The sequence below is a fragment of the Gracilinanus agilis genome, chromosome 6 (assembly GCF_016433145.1).
Source record: "Gracilinanus agilis isolate LMUSP501 chromosome 6, AgileGrace, whole genome shotgun sequence".
In the NCBI taxonomy this organism is placed as follows: domain Eukaryota; kingdom Metazoa; phylum Chordata; class Mammalia; order Didelphimorphia; family Didelphidae; genus Gracilinanus; species Gracilinanus agilis.
Window position 1 is genome coordinate 260,574,383 of NC_058135.1, and position 19,081 is coordinate 260,593,463.

Sequence of the window (19,081 nt, forward strand, 5' to 3'; positions counted from 1 at the left end):
CTGGCTTCGTAGCTATAGATGTGTGTGGAGGGGGTGGGGGTGGGGTGGTTGCTCAGCCTGTGATTTTGTGAGGGCTGTTTCACCCCTTTATAGCATGGAAATGCCTCGATTCCACGTACCTTCCACGCTGTGCCCTGTTGTTGGGGTTCCTCCGTTCGTCTGGACTTGTTTTTATGTCCCTTTGAGGAGTTTTGTGTGTTTCGGTCAGGAGAGGTTAAGAGCTGCTTCTTACTCTGCCGCCATCTTAACCCGGAAAACTAACACTCGTATTTTTTTTAACCCATACCTTGTATCTTAGAATGAATACTAAGTATCAGTGCCAAAGCAGAAGAATGGTAAGGATTAGGCAATAGGAGTTAAGTAACTTTCTCATAGGTAGGTCAAATTTGAACCCAGGACTTCCTGTTATTAGATCTGGCTCTAAATCCATTGAGCTACCTAACTGCCCTTCTCCCCTCCCTTATTTAGTTCTTCTAGGAATTCTTGTTGGGTTTGTGCCTAAATCACATTCTTTCTTTGTAACTATTTTGACAGTTTTCTTCTGAGTTTGTGTCTTGTTCTTACCCATCACTATAGTAACTTTTTATGGTTAGCTTCTTTTTTGTTGTTGTTTTCTTATTTTTAGTACTCTAGTTCTTGATTTTGAACTTTATGCTAATATTGGGCTCTGTTCCTGATAGGGAGTGGAATTAGGGGTTTTGTCTCACACTTTAGACTTTTTCACACTTCTCTTTTCTTAGCTAGTTCTGGGGGCTTGGAAGTTTTTGGTTCTTCCCAGGTGGTGTGATCTGGGGGGATGTGTGATCACTGCTCTCCTGGTTTATGCTCTGGTCTTTATCCTGGATATAATCCTTTGGGATTTTGATCAGTATTGCTCCTTAGGAGCCCTCAGGACTTTCCATTCCCTCTCTGCCCTTGAAATATGACCCAGAGGATATAGGTAATGGAATTGCCAGACAGCATCTGGCCCTACACCCAGTGTGGGCACAAGGGTCTTCTCTTGTCTGTTTCTGACCACTTGCCCGGCCCTTTGCCATCTGGCTTGAGAGCTCTTGAAGCTGCTGCTACTTCTGTCCCCACCCCATTCTCCTTCCACCAGTGTTTCATCCACATGGGTTCTGGGCCAGCTTCCTCCCTTGTGGCATAAATTGGGCTGGGAAGACGGTCCCACTGACCTTTTGTTGGCTTTGCCTGAAAGACCAGCCAAGTGCTTCTCCATTCTGCCCTCTTGGCCCTGACTCTTAATGAATCAAATAGTGTTCATATTAAGAAATATTAATCACATTATATGTCTTAATTTATAACTACCAAGAAGATCATAGAAGATATTTCTTAAGATAAGGCTTTTTTTCTCAGAGAAATACCTTATGGTTAAAAATACTAGTGAGTGAATGATGACTGAAGGAGCATTACTTCCTTCAGACAACCACCACAATTTGCATAAACCGCTCGCACTGTCTGGCGAAGGATAAAATTTGCTCTGTCAGTCCCTGGAGACAATTTTAACTTTGGGTTGTTTTTATTTAAGGAAATTCTAGATATGTATTTGTTAAACATTTTGAATGATGCTATTTGTAAAGTTGGATATTCCAAAAGCCTCAAAAAGATGATAAAAGCATTGTTGTAAATCCCTGCATTTTTCTGTTTTTTCTTTTTGTTCTGTGGTAACTACATGCATAAAATGAAAGACTATAATAATGCTTTTTACGGTTAATTCCTGTTAATTATTTGTTATCAATATCACTGAAATAGCTGTAGGAAATATACGTAATGAATTTCAGTTTGAGAATTGGAAGAAATCTTTAAAAAACTTTAATACTATTGGACTTGAAATATTCTTAAAGCGATATCTAAAATCAATATAAACTGCAATACAGTTTGGTATTCTTTGGAGCAGAGCACCAGAAAAGTTAGAGAGAAAGAAGTAAGATCGTGCTTTTGTGGCATATCATTGATATCTTACCTGGTACCAGCCAGATTCATAGAGTGATTCTTGAAGCAATTTGTTTTTTTGGAAAGAGCACTGACTTGAAACTCAGTGAACTTGGATTCTAGACCTTCCTTTGTTTTTTAGAATTTTATTTTAAGAAATACCAATTATTAGATGACTTTGATCAATTCATATCACTCTGGGTTTTGTTTTCTGTGTTTCTAAAATGAGGAAATTGAATTTAGTGATTTTTAATTTCCCTTTCAGCTCTTAACATTCTATGATTCTGAGTAAAGCACAAATCTCATTGACAGTTAGCTATTAGACAGCTTTTGTGTATGTTTCTAGTTGTGACAAAAAAAATTCAGGCCAGAGGAACCCAGATTACTACATTGTACATTTCTGAATTCTTCCAGCTAGAGTCATGACTGAAGTAGTATCTAATTTTATATACAGATATCTAATTCCATAAAGAAATATGTCTAATTATATGTAGCTTATAATTAGATGATATACACAAATGGAAAAAAAAAACCCATACCTTCTCTCTTAGAATCTATTCTAAGGGGGGCTGCTGGGTGGCTCAGTGGATTGAGAGCCAGGCCTAGAGACAGGGACGTCCTGGGTTCAAATGTGGCCTCAGACATTTCCTAACTGTGTGACCCTGGGCAAGTCACTTAACCCCCATCGTCTAACCCTTACCACTCTTTTGCCTTGGAACCAATACCCAGTATTGATTTCAAGATGGAAGGTAAGGGTTTAAAAAAAAAAAGAATCTATTCTAAGACAGAAGCATGATAAGGGCTAGGCAATTGAGATTAAGTGATTTGCCCAGGGTCATACAGGTAGAAAATATCTGAGGTTGGATTTGAACCTAGTCCCTAGGCCTGGTGCTATCTAGCTGCCTCCATGTATTTTATTTCATATACACGTGCCTGTAAAGTTTTCTTAAAAGAAGATCATTGGCGAATTCCTTATTAAGAAGTTCTGCCATTTTAAGTCATTGTAGGGGAAGAAGTGACAGAATCAGAAGAGACCTGAGTTTGAATCCTGAACAACATTTACTAGCTTTGTAACTAATCCTAGGCAGCTCTCTTTAACTCAATGCCCCAGATTTCTTATTTATCAATTAGAGAATAATACGTATAGATTCTATTTTACAGGGTTGTTAGGAGGACTGAATGGCATGCTAAAAGTTCTATATAAACAGGAGCTGTTATTATTGATACTAATAATAATCACAATAACAATTCAAAACCAGGCCATGTATATTAGGTGAAATTTGGTTCCTTACTGGATGATATCATTATTTTGTTAACTGCTTTTGTATTTAAGACTTAGAAGAGTACTTTGATTTCTCTTTAGATTGTATTGTAAATTCTAAAATCATAGGACTACATTGATCTAACAAATTTGTTTACTTTTCTTGCTTGTCAAAAGAGAATTTAGGATCAGACTTTTAACTTTATTTCTTTGCAATAAAATATTCTCAAAATTCATCAAAACATAGAGATAAGATCGAGTTATAAAAATAGAGGGACCATTATACCCAAGATATGGGAAAAGAATACAATAGAGATGATGATTCCTACTTTCTTTCAGAAATGTATGTTTAAATACTAGTCCACTAACTCCCTAAGTCCACTCACTATTGACCTATGAACCCTTTTGACTTCTGATGGTACTTTCTCCTTCTGCCTTTATTGCATGGGTTGCTTGGGCAGAGATTATATGTCTAAACTTTTTACACTTATCACATTCCTAAAGCTTCATAATGGTAACCCTTGGCGCATATTTTACAAATTTCTTTTTTACAGTATTCAAAATAGTTTCATGAACTTCCTGTGAATCAGGAAGCTATTTGATGGAAAAATTGAAAACAGAAAAATTAAATGGCTTGTCTATGACATTTACCAAAGGAGTCATAGAGAGACATAGTTTCTTGATTCTAAGTTCAGTGCTGTATTCATTGTCTCCATTTCTCCTTTGACTTATCAAGTCTTGTGATTCTTCATACTCCTTATTCAGATAATTTTCTGAAGGTCTGAAATTATGTGGCTTGGTCTTTGAGCTCATTTATTTCTTTTGTCTTTATATCACAGATGAAGAGGCTGCCCAAATAGCTATGTCTTTTCAGTTGTTGGAATTGACAATCATGGATGAAAACCAGTTAATTGAACAAGTCCTGGACCAATTTATTCATCGCCATGAGCAGACATATGAAGAATTTTTAAACACTTTCACTTATCTTTCAAAAGGTAAATTTGAAGTGTGATACTTTTATATTTTAACTTAAGGCTGAAAATATAGTATTTTATGCTAGTTTTTGGTGTGTCTTTGCTATTTTTTTTTTCATAGAGACTCTCTGAGGACCTTACAAACATTCATTTACCCAACTCACAGTTTATTGCCCATTGCCCTGTACCTAACAAACTCTCTGATTGACAACAACCTGTTTTTTTAAACCCTTACCTTCTGTCTTAAAAGTATTGGTTCCATGGCAGAAGAGTGGAAAGGGCTAGGCATTTGGGGTTAGGTGATTTGCCCAAAGTCATGCAGTTAGGATGCCAATAAACTATAAAGGTTCAAATGACCAAAATGAGGTTTATTCATGGAAAAATAGATGCTACATTCTCCTTAACGATTGTACAGTCTGAAAATTGTGATTTCTTGGATCTGACAGAGGTTAGAGAAGAAGCTGCCTGACTCTGTTTGCTAGGCATGGATCAGGGAAACATTTCTAATGTCAAACATTCATATGTGTGTATGTACAGCATACCTAGAAAGAGGCATATCCCCATATCCACATGGACTTTATTCTTGCCATAAATTGTTGCAAAAATTGAGCTGAAATAAATGATTTCACAAGTCACATAAACTGCATTTCCAAGCATACTAGCTTGGTTTTTTTCTCCTTTCAATATATCCCAAGGCACCAGTTCACATTATAAACTAATGACCTGAAAAAAATCCACTTAAGGCATAAAGTATTTCTGAGTTTTAAGTGCAAAAACATGTCTTAAACTAGTCAACTCTCATTTTCTTTTCTGAAACACTAAAAAATTTTCTGAGGCACCACCCTGGTCTCTTAACCATAGCGCCTAATGGTTGGGTAGTGGGCAACATAATCAACTCCTCTGAAAGTGGCTGATTTGCATTCCATCTGTGTGAGGAGGATGCGAATGCCATTGCTCCAAAAGACCTCATTCTTTCATTTTCACAAGCCCTTCATTTGTCTTACTAGGTTCTGTTGCTTCACTGATATGAAGTAGAATCAGTTTTGTGTGAAAGTGGTTATCACCCTGCATACGTTTGCATATTTCTCTAGTAAGTTTAGTTTCCCAAGTCTATTACCATTTCAATTCAAAAAGAGTGACTGTTCTATTTATTGTTATAATACTTATACGCCAGGATGCTCATGGGATTCATTTTCTTTCCAAGACTGTTAAAAGGGTCAGTAATCCTATTAAAAATATTTCCCAGAAAAAAATTAAACCATAGCTTTATTAAAAGAAATTCACATTACTGATTTAGAATCTTGAAAATCAGTCTGAAACTGTTAATATTGTAATATAATTCTCCCTTATGGTAGATTTATTTTAACTAGTTTTTGCAGTTTTTATTAGTTAGCACCTCTGGTTTGCTGAACTGTGTCAAGCTGATGATAACTACAGAGCTCACAGTGCATTGTTTAATAGATGATTCACTCAATATTTCTGAATGATAAAAACATCAATAGTGTCTTTGGTTCTCCAGCTAATGACCAAGTCTTTCTTTGAATGTGTCTTAGAAAATCAAGATGTAGTGTTCAGCCTCATTCATAGGTGAAGACTGTCTATTGGGAAGAAAACTGGACTTGAACTTGGGCTTTCATATGGCTCTGTCGTTTAGTAGCTATGGTACATGAGCAAGTTACATCTCTGAGTTTCAATTTATTTGTAAAGTAGGGAGAATAATCCTTATACTGCCTAGCTCACAGAATTGTTGAAAAAGTTCTGAAAACCTTAAAAAAAAATCTAAATGTGAGTTTTTATTATTGCTAAATTTTTATACATTTCCTCATCACATAATAATTATAAAAACACTAATATAGTTATGGGATATAATAGAAATACCTGAGTTCTGTTCCTTTATATCTTAACTATTTCATGGATATGCTTCATTAAAGATGTCTTTAAAGCAGTGATGGTTAACCTTTTGAGCTTGGTGTGTCAAAATTCACCAAAAAACTGAGCATAACTCAGGTGGTGTGTCACTTAGAGAAAAAAAAACCACATAATTTCACAATATCTATAGTTTAAGTAACAAAAATGTATAATAGTAATATATAACTGTATTTAATAAACCAAAATAGGTAAATTAATATAGGTAGAATTGTATCTATAGCGTACAGTTTCTATATTACACTATAGCAAATGTTTCATCCTCGGTATTGTTATAAAGATCCTGGTGTTATGAGGAGCTGAAGCTGAGTGTGTATGTGGGTGACACCCAAGTGTAACAGTTAAGTTGTGATTGTGAAACACAAAGGACCCCAAAGAAATGGTTGTTGTGAATCTGCTGAACTCAACTTCAGAATAAGTGTCCCAGAATAGCCAGCCAAATGAAGAATCTGTGATTAGAATTGTACAGCTACTTCTGACTATTCTGGCCCAGTAAGGATAATGCTAAAGTTGACTGCAGATTATATCTTGCTATGATTGATATTCTTCTTCTTTTTTCCCTCAAATGTCCCATGGATATGGTCACTAAGCCTTAAGATAGAGTTGATACCAAATCTAGGTAAGTTCAAAGATTTAACGCTATCAGGCTTAGGAGGGGAAACAGGGTAATGACTGGGAAGGAGGGAAACAGAAAGTTCTTAACCTAAGCTAATGATGATAAAGATGTACTTGAATGGAAGGTAATCAGGCTTGTCAGTTATCAACTGCTAATTGCCAGTTGCCAGTCTGGCTGAGCCAGACTGGGTTTAACCCAAATCAGGTTACTTTGCTGCTAGATGGTGTTGCTTCTTCTTGGTGACAAATCAGGATCAGGTTATTCAGTATAAGCACAGGATCTGGGATTGTGAAATTGGTTGGTGTAGGTTGCTGGTAACTCAAGTTTGCCCCTGGCCTACCCTTACCACCACAACCTCCCACTTCCCCAAATATCTCAGATTGAGAAGGATCTCCCAGTTCAAATCCTTCCTTATATACCTGACCTTCAACTGTCCTGGCACATGGCACCTCTTGCCAGGCTCAGTTCATTCCATGTTCTAATCAGGTAACTGTCCATCATCTTGCTTTCCATATTGCTGTGCAAAATATTATTACAGCATGTGGCTCCATATGGTCTCGTGTCATCGAAAATGGCTATGCGTGTCATTGGTTTGCCATCACCGCTCTAAAGACTTGGTTCCCTTGTTACCTTTCCAGGCTTAATATCTCTTATGTTCCTTTTCCTACTCTCTGCTGTCCAGCAACATTGGCTTTCTTGTTGTTCCTTCTTACAATGACAGTTTCCTCACCCATCTCTTCCAAGACTTCAGACATGGCATCCACTTTTTGTCTTCCCCCACTACCATCCCCCTTAGACTCTTTCTTTTCCTTCCAAGTTCAATTCTAGTGTCACTATCTACCCAGGGATTTCCCCCCTAGGTATTAGTGCTTTCCCACCAAAATTACCTTGTATTTACTTTATATTTATTTTAATACTAATTTTACACGATCTTGTTGCCTCCCCCTATAAGCTCTCTACTGGTAGAGATTTAAAAAATGTGGGCTTTATATCCCCAGTATCTCTCATAGTGTCGGGCACTTAATAAACATTTGTCCATTCATTAGTTCTTTAGATTATTCATGTAATGAAAAAATGTTTTTTCTTTTTAAAACATTTTTAGAATGCTCAATTTCTTGTTTTTTTTGGTTATGCTTTACTCTAAAAAAACCACTATAGATGAGTGTAGAACCCCAAAATACAGAGCTTTTGATATCAAACCCAGCCATTGACTTGTGTGAAGGCTTGATCTATAAGATCCAGACTTACTAGCTCATAAAATGCCATCATTAGCAATGACCATTTCTGGTCCCTTTTTTGTTTATTCTTGTACCAATGCAGACAAATCTCTCAAGAGCAGCTCTTCAGTATGGAGGTGTTGCTTTGTTCCAACGTGACTTAGCAGCTATTCTCAACTGTTGTAAATACTAAAAAACTTTGTTTTGTGTCAATCCACACCAGAATTACTGCTCAGCCCCATTTGGGAAGCATTCACTCCACCTTTCAGCACTGTAATTATTGGTCCCATTTCTCACACAGAGAAATTGTATATTCAGGAAATCAGTGGCTTAGAAACCAGCATTAAACCTTTTCAACCCCATTTTATTGCATCTGGTGACCATGAAGGTTTGCATCAGTTCTATTCGCTTCAATATCACTCAATTCATCCTTCACAAAGAGGGCTAGTTACTCTGATTTCATGCTTCTGCCTAAAATATGAGTCAGTTCCCAGAAAAGTTGTCTTTTTTTTTTTTACTGATTCTCTGTCAATGGTTTGGGGATGGAGAAGAAGCCACTGTGCCCCTCTGATTAGCCCTTAAATAATTTCTCCATTCTTTTCTTCTCAGTATCAATTCTTCTGGTTCTAAAAGACCTTGCTCTTCACAATGGTGCTCATTTTCCACTGGCTTTTTGAAAAAAGTATTCTTTCTACACAGTGCACACAATTCTCATTTCTTGTCATAGTCATATCCATGAATATAGCTCCTTATGCTCAGGTTTAAGACTATGATTTTTTAAGTTTAATTTTGTTGCCAGTAGTTTTGTTAGTCTGAATTTCACTACAGTGCATTGTGTTTCCAGGATTTTTATTGTTTTAGATTATATCCTTCTTAAAAAACAAATTCCTCCCTTTCCAACCTCCTTCCTTCAGGATTTAATATTCGAATACATTTCACTTTTGGTCTGATCTTGTCTGTGTTTGAGTATTTAGAAACAAATAATTTTGTCTTGTGATTTGTAAACCGATTTGGGTTTAGGATTTTCAGGTCATTGGCATTTTAAAAGTACATTTTATTTTCTCTTTGATTAAGAAGAATGAATATAATGAGCAGAAGGTTGAGTCCATATGCTTTGGCTTAATTTCCATTTTCAGACTTTTAGTGTTTTAAGAAACTATTTTGATGAATGAATAAAAAAGAAAAGAAATTTATATGTCCATCCTATGCAGAGCATTATACTAAGCCCTGAGGATACAGATAGCAAAGTAAGACTTTCTTGGATATAGATCCTCATAGAAGGAGATGGTATACACAATGAGATCAGCTGCAGAGGGCCCTTAGGTGGTCTATTAATCTATAGGGTGCAGCTCCATGGTGGGTGGACAGGCCTGGTGGTCCTTGGGGTTATATGTTAGAAACCATCTCCACTATCTAAACAGAGTTGAGCAGTTTCTGTATAATTTGGGTCTGGGTAGGCAAGATATAGACCTATTTTTTTAAATTTAAATCCTTACCTTCCGTCTTGGAGTCAATGCTGTGTATTGGCTCCAAGGCAGAATAGTGGTAAGGGCTAGGCAGTGGGGGTTAAGTGACTTCCCCAGGGTCACACAGCTGGGAAATGTCTGAGGCCAGATTTGAACCTAGGACCTTCCGTCTCTAGGCCTGACTCTCAATCCACCCAGCTGCCCCCTAGACCTATTTTTTAATGACTAGACCGTCTACATCAGTGATTCCCAAAGTGGGCGCCACTGCCCCCTGGTGGGTGCTGCAGTGATCCAGGGGAGCGGTGATGGCCACAGGTGCATTTATCTTTCCTATTAATTGCTATTAAAATAAAAAAATTAATTTCCAGGGGGCTAAGTAATATTTTTTCTGGAAAGGGAGTGGTAGGCCAAAAAAGTTTGGGAACCCCTGGTCTACATTCTTCCAGATCACCAGATAATTGCTCAACCCTAATCTTTATTTAGGCTATAGGGAGCTTTCTTGGGGGTTCTTTTGCAGTACCTTTCCCCAGTGAATTTTCTTCCTCATTGCCTTAAGAGGTTAAAATCTTAGAATTGGGGTTTAGAGTGCAATTGTGCTATTTCCGTTTGAAAGCACGAGAGAAGGGAATTAAGAATGAGATTGGTGACATCTCATCATACCATATAATAGAAACAGTTTCCTTCTTCAATCATCCTCCTATTTCCCCACAATGTAACCTTCTAGAGAACAGTGTTTATATTTTCCCAGGTCCTTGGTCTAGGACATACCAGGAACTCAAATCTTAGATGAACGTTGAATAAGTGACTGAAATTTAGCTCCATTCACTGCCTACCTAAAACTGACCTATCACTTGGGTGCCTAAAACTGTTTTGAGTTTGAGCATAAAAATGGATTTTTAAACTTCTGTAGGACACAAAGAGAGCCTTTTCCCAATATAAAGAGTGAATTTGAAATCTGCTGTAGAAAAACACCACAGAGAATAATATAAGAAAGCAGCTGGGCCTCTTACCAATTTCAGAGCAGGAAGGGAGTTTCAGTAGAGCATAAAAACAGCTTTCCCTTATTAAAAAAAAGCCAACAGAATAATAATCCTTCCTGGGTTCCCTTTTGCTATTGTTTCCTATCTAGTGCTAGACAGCTAACAGCAGCCTTACCAGTGTTTTGCTCTCTTTGCATCTGGCAGATTGCCCACCAGAGGAAGTTGGAAACGGACTGGCCAGTTTGAGGCTTCCAGGTGGCCCTTCAGCAGCCACCTCTGTGCTGTTGTTATCAGTCACTTAATTCCCTGCTGAATATTGAGTGGTGTTTTGAGCTCACAGTCCCTTTGTCAGTGTCTTTCTTACTGCTTCTTTTTTTCCCCTTTGTTTAAAAGCCAGTTTTGGAAGCACTTTTGCAAATATGAGTTTTTGTACCAAAAAAGGAAAAAACCATATCAAATAGTAATAAATTTATTTTAACTTTAATAACAGACTGATGGGATAGTGTTAATCCCATGAGAAATTTATAGAAGACATCATATGAGTGGACTTGTCAATAAAAGCAACTTAGGCAGTTCAATAAAACTAATTAAATTAATCTAGTGTCCTAAGGGAAATTGAGCAAGGCCTGGAATAAAGGAAACAATGTCATTTCAGAACATTTTAATTGATGTATTTTGTCATATTGCCAAAAAAAAAACAAATGAGAGAAAAAAAGAGGTTTGCAATTTTCTATTGATCATAAATTCTGAGCTATCTGTATGTAACCTCTTTATCACAATATGAAATCAACAGTCATGGGGAACACTGAAGGGAAGAAAGCAAGGGACAAATGAAATGAACTAATTTATAACAGATTCCTGTACAAAGATATGGCATCAGCAGGATTAACCTGTTCTTTCTCTTTGGGGAAACATCTGCAAATTGTAATTAAGCAGTTTTCTCTTGTTTTATTCCTTTTTTCATCACCAAATCACTATTGTTAGGGAACAAATCAGACAATTTATGAAACACAGAAAATCTGCTGGTTCAGTTGCAGAAGGGAATTTTCCCACTTAAATTATGACAGATTTTGAGCTGACAGAGGCCTTTTCTTTCAGATAATTTGGCATAAATCTTCAGCCACACTTGTTAAAATTCATATCCATTGTTCATATGACGGTTTGTCCTATCGATACTCGTTTGTTCCTTATGTCTGATGTAGCTTATATATAATCGTTTAAGAAAGAAAACATTTCATTTCTTTGTTTCCAACATTTTGAATTTTAATCACTAAATTTATCTTCTCTGCTGTCAGTTTGTAAATAGCACTGCTATTACAATATGAAACTTTTAAAAACATGCCTTCTCAATTAAGCCAGATGTTATGAGAACCATGCAATTGTTTTAGGCAAAAATTAGGAATTATCATGCCAGATTCTGTCCCCCACATTATAGGTATGCTTTCTGTCATTTTAAAACTGAGGGATCTGAGAGAGAGAGAGAAAGAGAGACAGACAGAGACAGTGACAGACACACAATGAAATTGTCAACTTTGATACAATATAGGTCAGACCTTACAACTACCACTGATCATCTGTCTTTTCATTTCTCTGCAATTGGAGCAACATGAAACAACTATTTTTTTGGTATATATTTTCTTTCTTGCTTGAGAATTATTTTTAGACATGGTTATTATGCTTTCTTCTTTTGTGGAAAAATGGAGGATTACTCAGCCAGGCAACTGAAATGTTCATAAGCATATGTTGTATGATTCAACCCAATGGGCACATACTCAAATGTGAGTGATTTTTAGCAAAATATCCTTTCAACCGTAGAACAATAATATTTTCTTTGAATTGGTCAACTGAACAAAAAAGGACATAAACAGGAAGCTGTCTCAAACAAACCCATATTCTTATATGAAGAACAAAACATAGGATATCTAGCAGCTGGTTTCAGTAGATATTTTCAGAGTCATATAGTTTATTAGTTTATTCTACCTGGATTCTGGGCAATAAAAGTCCAAACATTGCCAGTTTAAAAACTACTTTTAATATCTCTTATTCTTTATCAATTTCACTGCAGTAGCACATGGAAGAATAATTTTGTTTGTATTTTCCATATAGGTAGCTTAAATTTTACTATTATAGCAGGGAGCTTAAGGAATTGTGAACTAAGAATTATATTTTCAGTTTTCAGTTCAGGCAGTGATTCTCTCTGTACATTGAAGCAAATTTCTGTTGAATTTGGTGGTCTCTGTTGATAGTTTTAACTCAATTCTTGATAACTTTTTAGCTATTTGGTTTTGTAGAATTATTATTCCTTGACTATAAAGAGTTTTAAGACATCCAAATGCAAGATGTCAGAAATTTAAAAAATATTCCATTTTTTTTAGGTTTGCAAAGGTGATAGTTAATTGGTCCTGACAACATAACCATCTTTTATATAAATCTGATAAAACCGTATCTGGAATATTTCATTCTCTTTTGGTACCTTTGCATCTAGAATGAATATATTTGGGAAAAGAGCAGCAAGAATGATTGAGTGCTTTTCAAACTGTGACTTTTGTGAGGTATCTCTTAGGGATTCCTTGGAAGAAACAGGAATACCTAGACTGTCTGTAGTTTGAGTTTGCCTTAGTATTCTATCAAAGATTGGATTTGGGTCATTAAGAACAATATAGAACGCTTCTGTCACATCCTATATGAAGAAGAATTGATTAGTGATCAAGGGAGAACACTACTAGATGTAGCTGAAAGAGGAAGGCATCAATGTAGAATGCTGTCTCTATCTGGACATGGAAAATGAGGGTTTCACCCCTTTATCCAAGACATTCAAGACTGTGTAGTCTGAAAGAAGCCATCACTGGGGACACACCTGGGGTGGAGTTAACATCACCAGTGCAGCCAACTAAGCAGAAGATCTTCCTGTAGTGCTGGTCTTGACCTACTTAATTAACTCCAGGATCAAATAGAAAATTCTGTTTGGTCCTGTCAGGTCTTCACAGCCCATCCCCTTCCTGCCCTTCCAGTCTTCTGACATGTTATTCACCTTCTTGTATTTGATGTTTCAGCTATAATTGCCTTTTTTCCTTTTTTTTAGACCTTTCCTTTCCATCTTAGAATTGACACTATGTATTGGTTCTAAAGCAGAAGAATTGAAAAGGCTAGACAATTGGGGTTAAGTGACTTGCCCAGGGTCACCCAGTTAGGAAGTGTCTGAAGCCAGATTTGAACCCAGATTTGAACCCAGGACCTCCTGTCTTCAAACCTGCCTCTCAATCCACTAAGCTACTTAGCTGCCTCTAGACCTGCCTTGCAGAGACCCTCCATCTCCATATTTGCTTTTTCAATGGTTGTTGCATGTGCCTGGAGTGCTGTCCCTTCTTACTTCTGCCTCATGACTCCTCTGGTTCCCTTGAAGACTGAGCTTGGATCCCATCTTTGGGAGGAGTCCTTTCCCAGTTTCTCTGCCTGCTTAAAGCCAATTCTTCTATCTCTTCTTTATATGTCTGTTTTTAAAAACTCTTACCTTATGTCTCAGAATCAATACCATGTATTGCTTCCAAGGCAGAAGAGCAGTAAGGGCTAGGCAGTCGAGATTAAGTGACTTGCCCAGGGTCACACAGCTAGGAAGTGTCTGAGGTCAGATTTGAACCCAGGACCTCCTGTCTCTAGGCTTGGTGCTCTATCCTCTGAGCCACCTGGCTGCTCTCTCTTATGTCTTTACATAGTTGTTTGAATATTGTCTTCCCCATTAGAATGTGATCTCCACAAGCACAGGCACTAGCTTTTGCCTTAATTTCTTAGGTATTCAGTATCTTGTTGCCTCATTGACATCGATAACCCTGTAGCTAACTGTGAAGTCACTCTTCCTCTTCACTGGAGACTTCAACAGTGGAATCTTCCCCGGGCCAAATGAAATCCCCCCAAACTTAAGCTAAGAAGTCCCATTTTCCAAATGTACTCCCTAAGGCTCCAGGCCCAGTTCTGATTGTCCTCTTCTCTCCTGCTACTCCTGATTTGGCACCACCATGTGTCGGGCTCTGTGTGAAGAGACACTGGGGATACAAGGCAAAAATGGAAGTGTCCCTCCCTCTCTCTGAGAGACAGAATAACAGTACACACAGTAAAGGCATGCAGTATATGGGGTTTTGCCTCCAGAATCTCCAGCCTTCCCTCCTCAGTCCAGCATACAGGACAGAAAGAGGGCTGGAAGATAGGAAGCACACTGTTCTGGAGAGGTTGCCGATCTCTGTTTAATTGTCTGGACTTTCCTGAGAACCCCTGTCAGAGGGGGATGAATGGCTAAAGGGGGGCCTTGAGAGTTTCCAGCTCTACTCAGAAGTGAGCATCTCAGGGCAGCTGGTGGTTCTTCGTCTCAAGAAGAACTGAGTTCATATCTTGTTTCAAGCCCTTATGTGACCTTGGACAAATCACAACCACTTGGAGCCTGTGTCCTCATCTATAAAATGATGGCATTGGGGCGAATTCTGTGATTTGATGATGTTTCTACTCTGACCTTGGAGGATAGCTTACGACAACTAGGCTGCCTCCTCAGGGATAGGAGAACTCTTTCTGGCTTGGCACACCTAAAGCAGGCGATCGCCGTTGGGAGTGGAGCGTAGGGTAAAAGAAGAGATGAAGGACAGACAGTAACCCTTAACAATAAGAAAATCTGGTTCATAGAACCTTAAGAAATCCTTCAGTATTCTTTCTAGTGGATATGATGACAATTGCAGCCATTAAAATAGTTAAAACTGGATAGAGCAGGGGGCAGCTGGGTAGCTCAGTGGATTGAGAGTCAGGCCTAGAGATGGGAGGTCCTAGGTTCAAATCTGGCCTCAGACACTTCCCAGCTGTGTGACCCTGGGCAAGTCACTTGACCCCCGTTGCCTACCCTTACCACTCTTCCACCTATAAGTCAATACACAGAAGTTAAGGGTTTGAAATAAAAAAAAATATTTAAAAAAAAAACCTGGATAGAGCAGCAGTTCTTAAAGTGTGGTCTGTGGACCTCTCCGGGGTCTTGACACTTTGGAACGGCCAGTTCAAAACTATTTAAAAAGTAATACTAAGATATTATTAGCCTATTAAAATATTCCTCCCTTTTCAAAATACATACCTGTGTGAACCCTATTCCTTCAGAGATTTTAACCAAAATAATATATCACAACAGACTGACTGCAGAAACAGATAATCTGTCTATCTTCTATTAAACCAGGCCTTAAAGAGATGTGCAAAGATGTGGAAGACAATGCAACTCTTCTGACTTTTTTGGGGAGGAAGAATAGTCATTTCCCCCCAAAATATTGTGTTAATATTTGATGGACTTATTGTTATTTAAATAAATAAATATTTAACAATGTTATCCTTTTAAATTTCTAACATAATAAATATTAATAGGTAGAATCCATATAACAAACGCTTAGGGTCCTCAATAGTTTTTAAGTTCAAATTGTCCAAAAAGTTTGAGAACCACTGGGATGGAGTACAAGAACAAGTTCTAAGGGATAGTCCTACACTGGCCCCTGGTGGAGGGACTAAGCTATTTTTTGTACCTGTATATTATTTCTATGTAGTGCCCAATAGCTTCGGCCAGGAGGTATCTATAAGCTTTGAGGAAAAGGTTCTTCTTTTGCATTGTACATTTCTAGATTGTACCTAAAAATTGATTCGAAGAGACAGGCTATGGTTTACCATTAGAAGACATGTCGGCAATGAAGAGCACCAACTATCATTTTGATCATTATTTTATTTTGTTACTTCTGTCTCTGAGATGAAGGTTGAGATGTAAAAGATTGTTGCCACCTGGGAGATGTTTAGTCCATGGAATGGTCTGTTTTTGTTGAAGATATCCCTGAGAGATACTCATTGGATCGTAGAGTATCATAGCTTGAAGGAACCTTTGAGGTTGTCTAGTTTAGCTCTCTCCTCTTAGAACTAAGAACAGTTATATCCAGAGAAGTGAGATTTGCCCAAAATTACAGATATTAAAAGGAAGAGTTAGGATTTGACTTCGGGTCCTTTGATTCAAATCCAGTCTTATTTGTGCTCTGTCTTGCTGCTTTTTTTCTCCTAAAAATTCCTGCTCCTAACCTTATTATAACTGTGACGATGACTTTATGGTTCTGTGCATAAGTATCTTGCCTTAAATTTTTCCTACACCCAATCTTTTTTCCCCTTCTTTTCCTGTTTCTTGCATATAGCTTAGCAAGATACTAGGTACATAGAAAGCATTTAGTTAATAGATGACTGATTGGTGGATTAGATAACATCCTATTAGCTCAGTATCGTTTCTTTGGTCTGGGAAGCTACAAGTCTGAGGTTTTTTTTTTTTTTGTTTATTATCCTTGTAGACACCTAAAAGGAAAGAGCCAGTCACCTGCCACCCTGAAATCTCTGTTTGATTTTGCCATACCAACCCATGATTCTGCTCCCTCTTCTTCCATTCACTTGTTGTGAGATTTGCTGTGATTTGCCATCCGTGGTCCTCAGTTCCCTCATTTATAAAATGAGGTTATACCAGATGATCTCTAAGGTCTCTTCTAGCTCTATGACTATGAATATGATGACTCTGTAGGGATGCTGGGACTAGAATGGAAATAACTGACATGATACTTTACAATTTATAGTCTATCCACATTAGCTCGTTTGTTCCTTACAACCACTCTATGAGGTTAGCCATGCAAAGATTATTGTTTCTCTTTTGTAGATGAGGACCACCATTCTATGGCTGCTTTCTAGGGTGTAGCCTAAGCTGACATTTATGTTCTTTAAATTGGTCTGGGGGATGAAGGGGGACTGAAATTTGTTCTTTTCTTTTTTATCGTTTGTGCCCAGTGCAGGACCAAACACACAGTAGGTTTGAGGACAGCTAGGTGAGGTAGTGGATAGAGTGCTGGCCCTGGAGTCATGAAGACCTGACTTCAAATCCAGCCTCAGATTCTTACTAGCTATCTGACCCTGGGCAAATCACTTAACCCTGTTTGCCTCAGTTCCCTCACCTGTCAGATGAATAGGAGAAGGAAATGGCAAACTACTCCAGTATCTTTGCTAAGAAAACTCCAAATGGAGTCACAAAGAGTAATAGACTGAAAAAACTTAACAAAACAATAAATGCTTGTTGTTTGATTCTGAAGAGCTGAAAATGAGTATTACCCAGAGAGTAAGAAGAGAAGTTCCTTGAGGATAGGGACTATTTATTTTTTGTTCCCCAGCACCCAGCACTGCACAGAGCACATAGTAGGTACTCAATAAATGCTTGGATTGTTGATTGATTGCATACTGTGAAGATAAGACATATTTAGATAAATGTAATACAGATGAACATTTCCTAAGTGTCTAAGACAGGAGTTCTTAACCTTTTTTAATATCATGGACCCCTTTGATATTCTGGTGATACTCAGAATAATGATTTTGATTTCAAAAGAAACCAATTAGATTAAAAGGCAGTTATCAAAATATAGGTTTGAAAAAACCCAGGTTCAGAAAGCCCAGATTAAGAACTTCTCTCTGTGGCCTGTGAATTTGGCCACGCGTTTTGGAGTCTTTTGCAGTACCCAGTGGTGGTTGTCATTTTTAAAAATTTTTATTTTTAACCCATATTTCCCATTAGAATCACTACTTGGTATCAGTTCCAAGGTAGAAGAGCAGTAAGGGTTAGGCAGTTGAGGTTAAGTGACTTGCCCAGGGTCCTAAAGCTGGAAAGTGTCTGAGGCCAGATTTGAACCCAGGAGGTCACCATTATTTTGTTCCATGTCAATAGAGTCAGTGCTGCCTAAGAAGAAGACGTGAGGTTCCCCTGCAGAGATCCCACATCAGAAGCAAGTGGGAAGAAATAGTAGAAGTGGCAGAGGAAAGACAAAGTCAGCCTTTTGTGGTCTGTAGAGAAATGGAAAAATCCCGAGGTGGATGTAGTCTTCTTAATTACCCGCCTTTGAAATGTCAGAGCCAACCTTTTTGTGGCATGAGTCACAGAACTCACTCAGCAGTCACCCAGATTTACTTCCAGCCTTGCCAGGCTCACCTTTTCCCACCATATATTGCTGTTAAGTGACTTCCACTAGCCATTTCAAAGTTCATCTCCTTCTTAACTTGCTGCTCTTGTGCCCCTCATTTTGGGACTCAGTCACACATTCTCCAGGCCACGTTGTGTGTTTTGTGCCTTGGCAGGTTGAGAGCTGCTGTGAATAATGAGTCAATTATCCCCTAGCCCGGGGGGAAAGCACAATTATTCCTGGCTGCCCAGACTGAGGTAATCCTCTCCTCCCCATGCCCTTTCAGATGAAGACCATAAAACAGTTGGAATTCAGAGCACTGAAAAAGGAATTTAGCCGAGACATTAGTCTACTGGATTTGGTTTCTTTGGGTGTATTCTGATTTATGATTGATCGGTTTTTAAATTGCTTATTTAATTCCAGCAACCACCACCTTGGGGGAGGCTAGTTACCAAGGGGCCTGTGATCAAGGAAGGAGCAATGAAGCAGATTTGCCTGGATGGACAAATCAAGAGTGGACTCCACTGTCCTGAGGGGCATCGCTCCAGGCCAAGAGTGTGAGAGCACCAGCAGTCCCTGATTGGCATAGAACCTACTCTTGTTACAGGCACTAGGACTTCGCTCCTATTCTCTTTGCAGCAAGATTTTTGCAACTCTCTAGGGTTGCACAGATTTTTTTTCTTCTTCATTTTTTCGCCCCTTCTAGCAATAAATCCAGTGTATCTTTGGC

The 19,081-nt window shown here is 38.2% G+C and overlaps 1 protein-coding gene across 1 annotated transcript in view; it reads left to right on the top strand.

Annotated features, from left to right (window-relative positions):
* LOC123251539 (intraflagellar transport associated protein) overlaps positions 1–19,081 on the top strand; it is a 91,348-nt gene that overhangs the window by 41,127 nt on the left and 31,140 nt on the right. The window contains exon 3 of the mRNA XM_044680830.1: positions 4,033–4,188. Within this exon, the coding sequence (XP_044536765.1) occupies positions 4,056–4,188 (133 nt within the window). The 5' untranslated portion in view covers positions 4,033–4,055. The remainder of the gene's footprint in view (positions 1–4,032; positions 4,189–19,081) is intronic.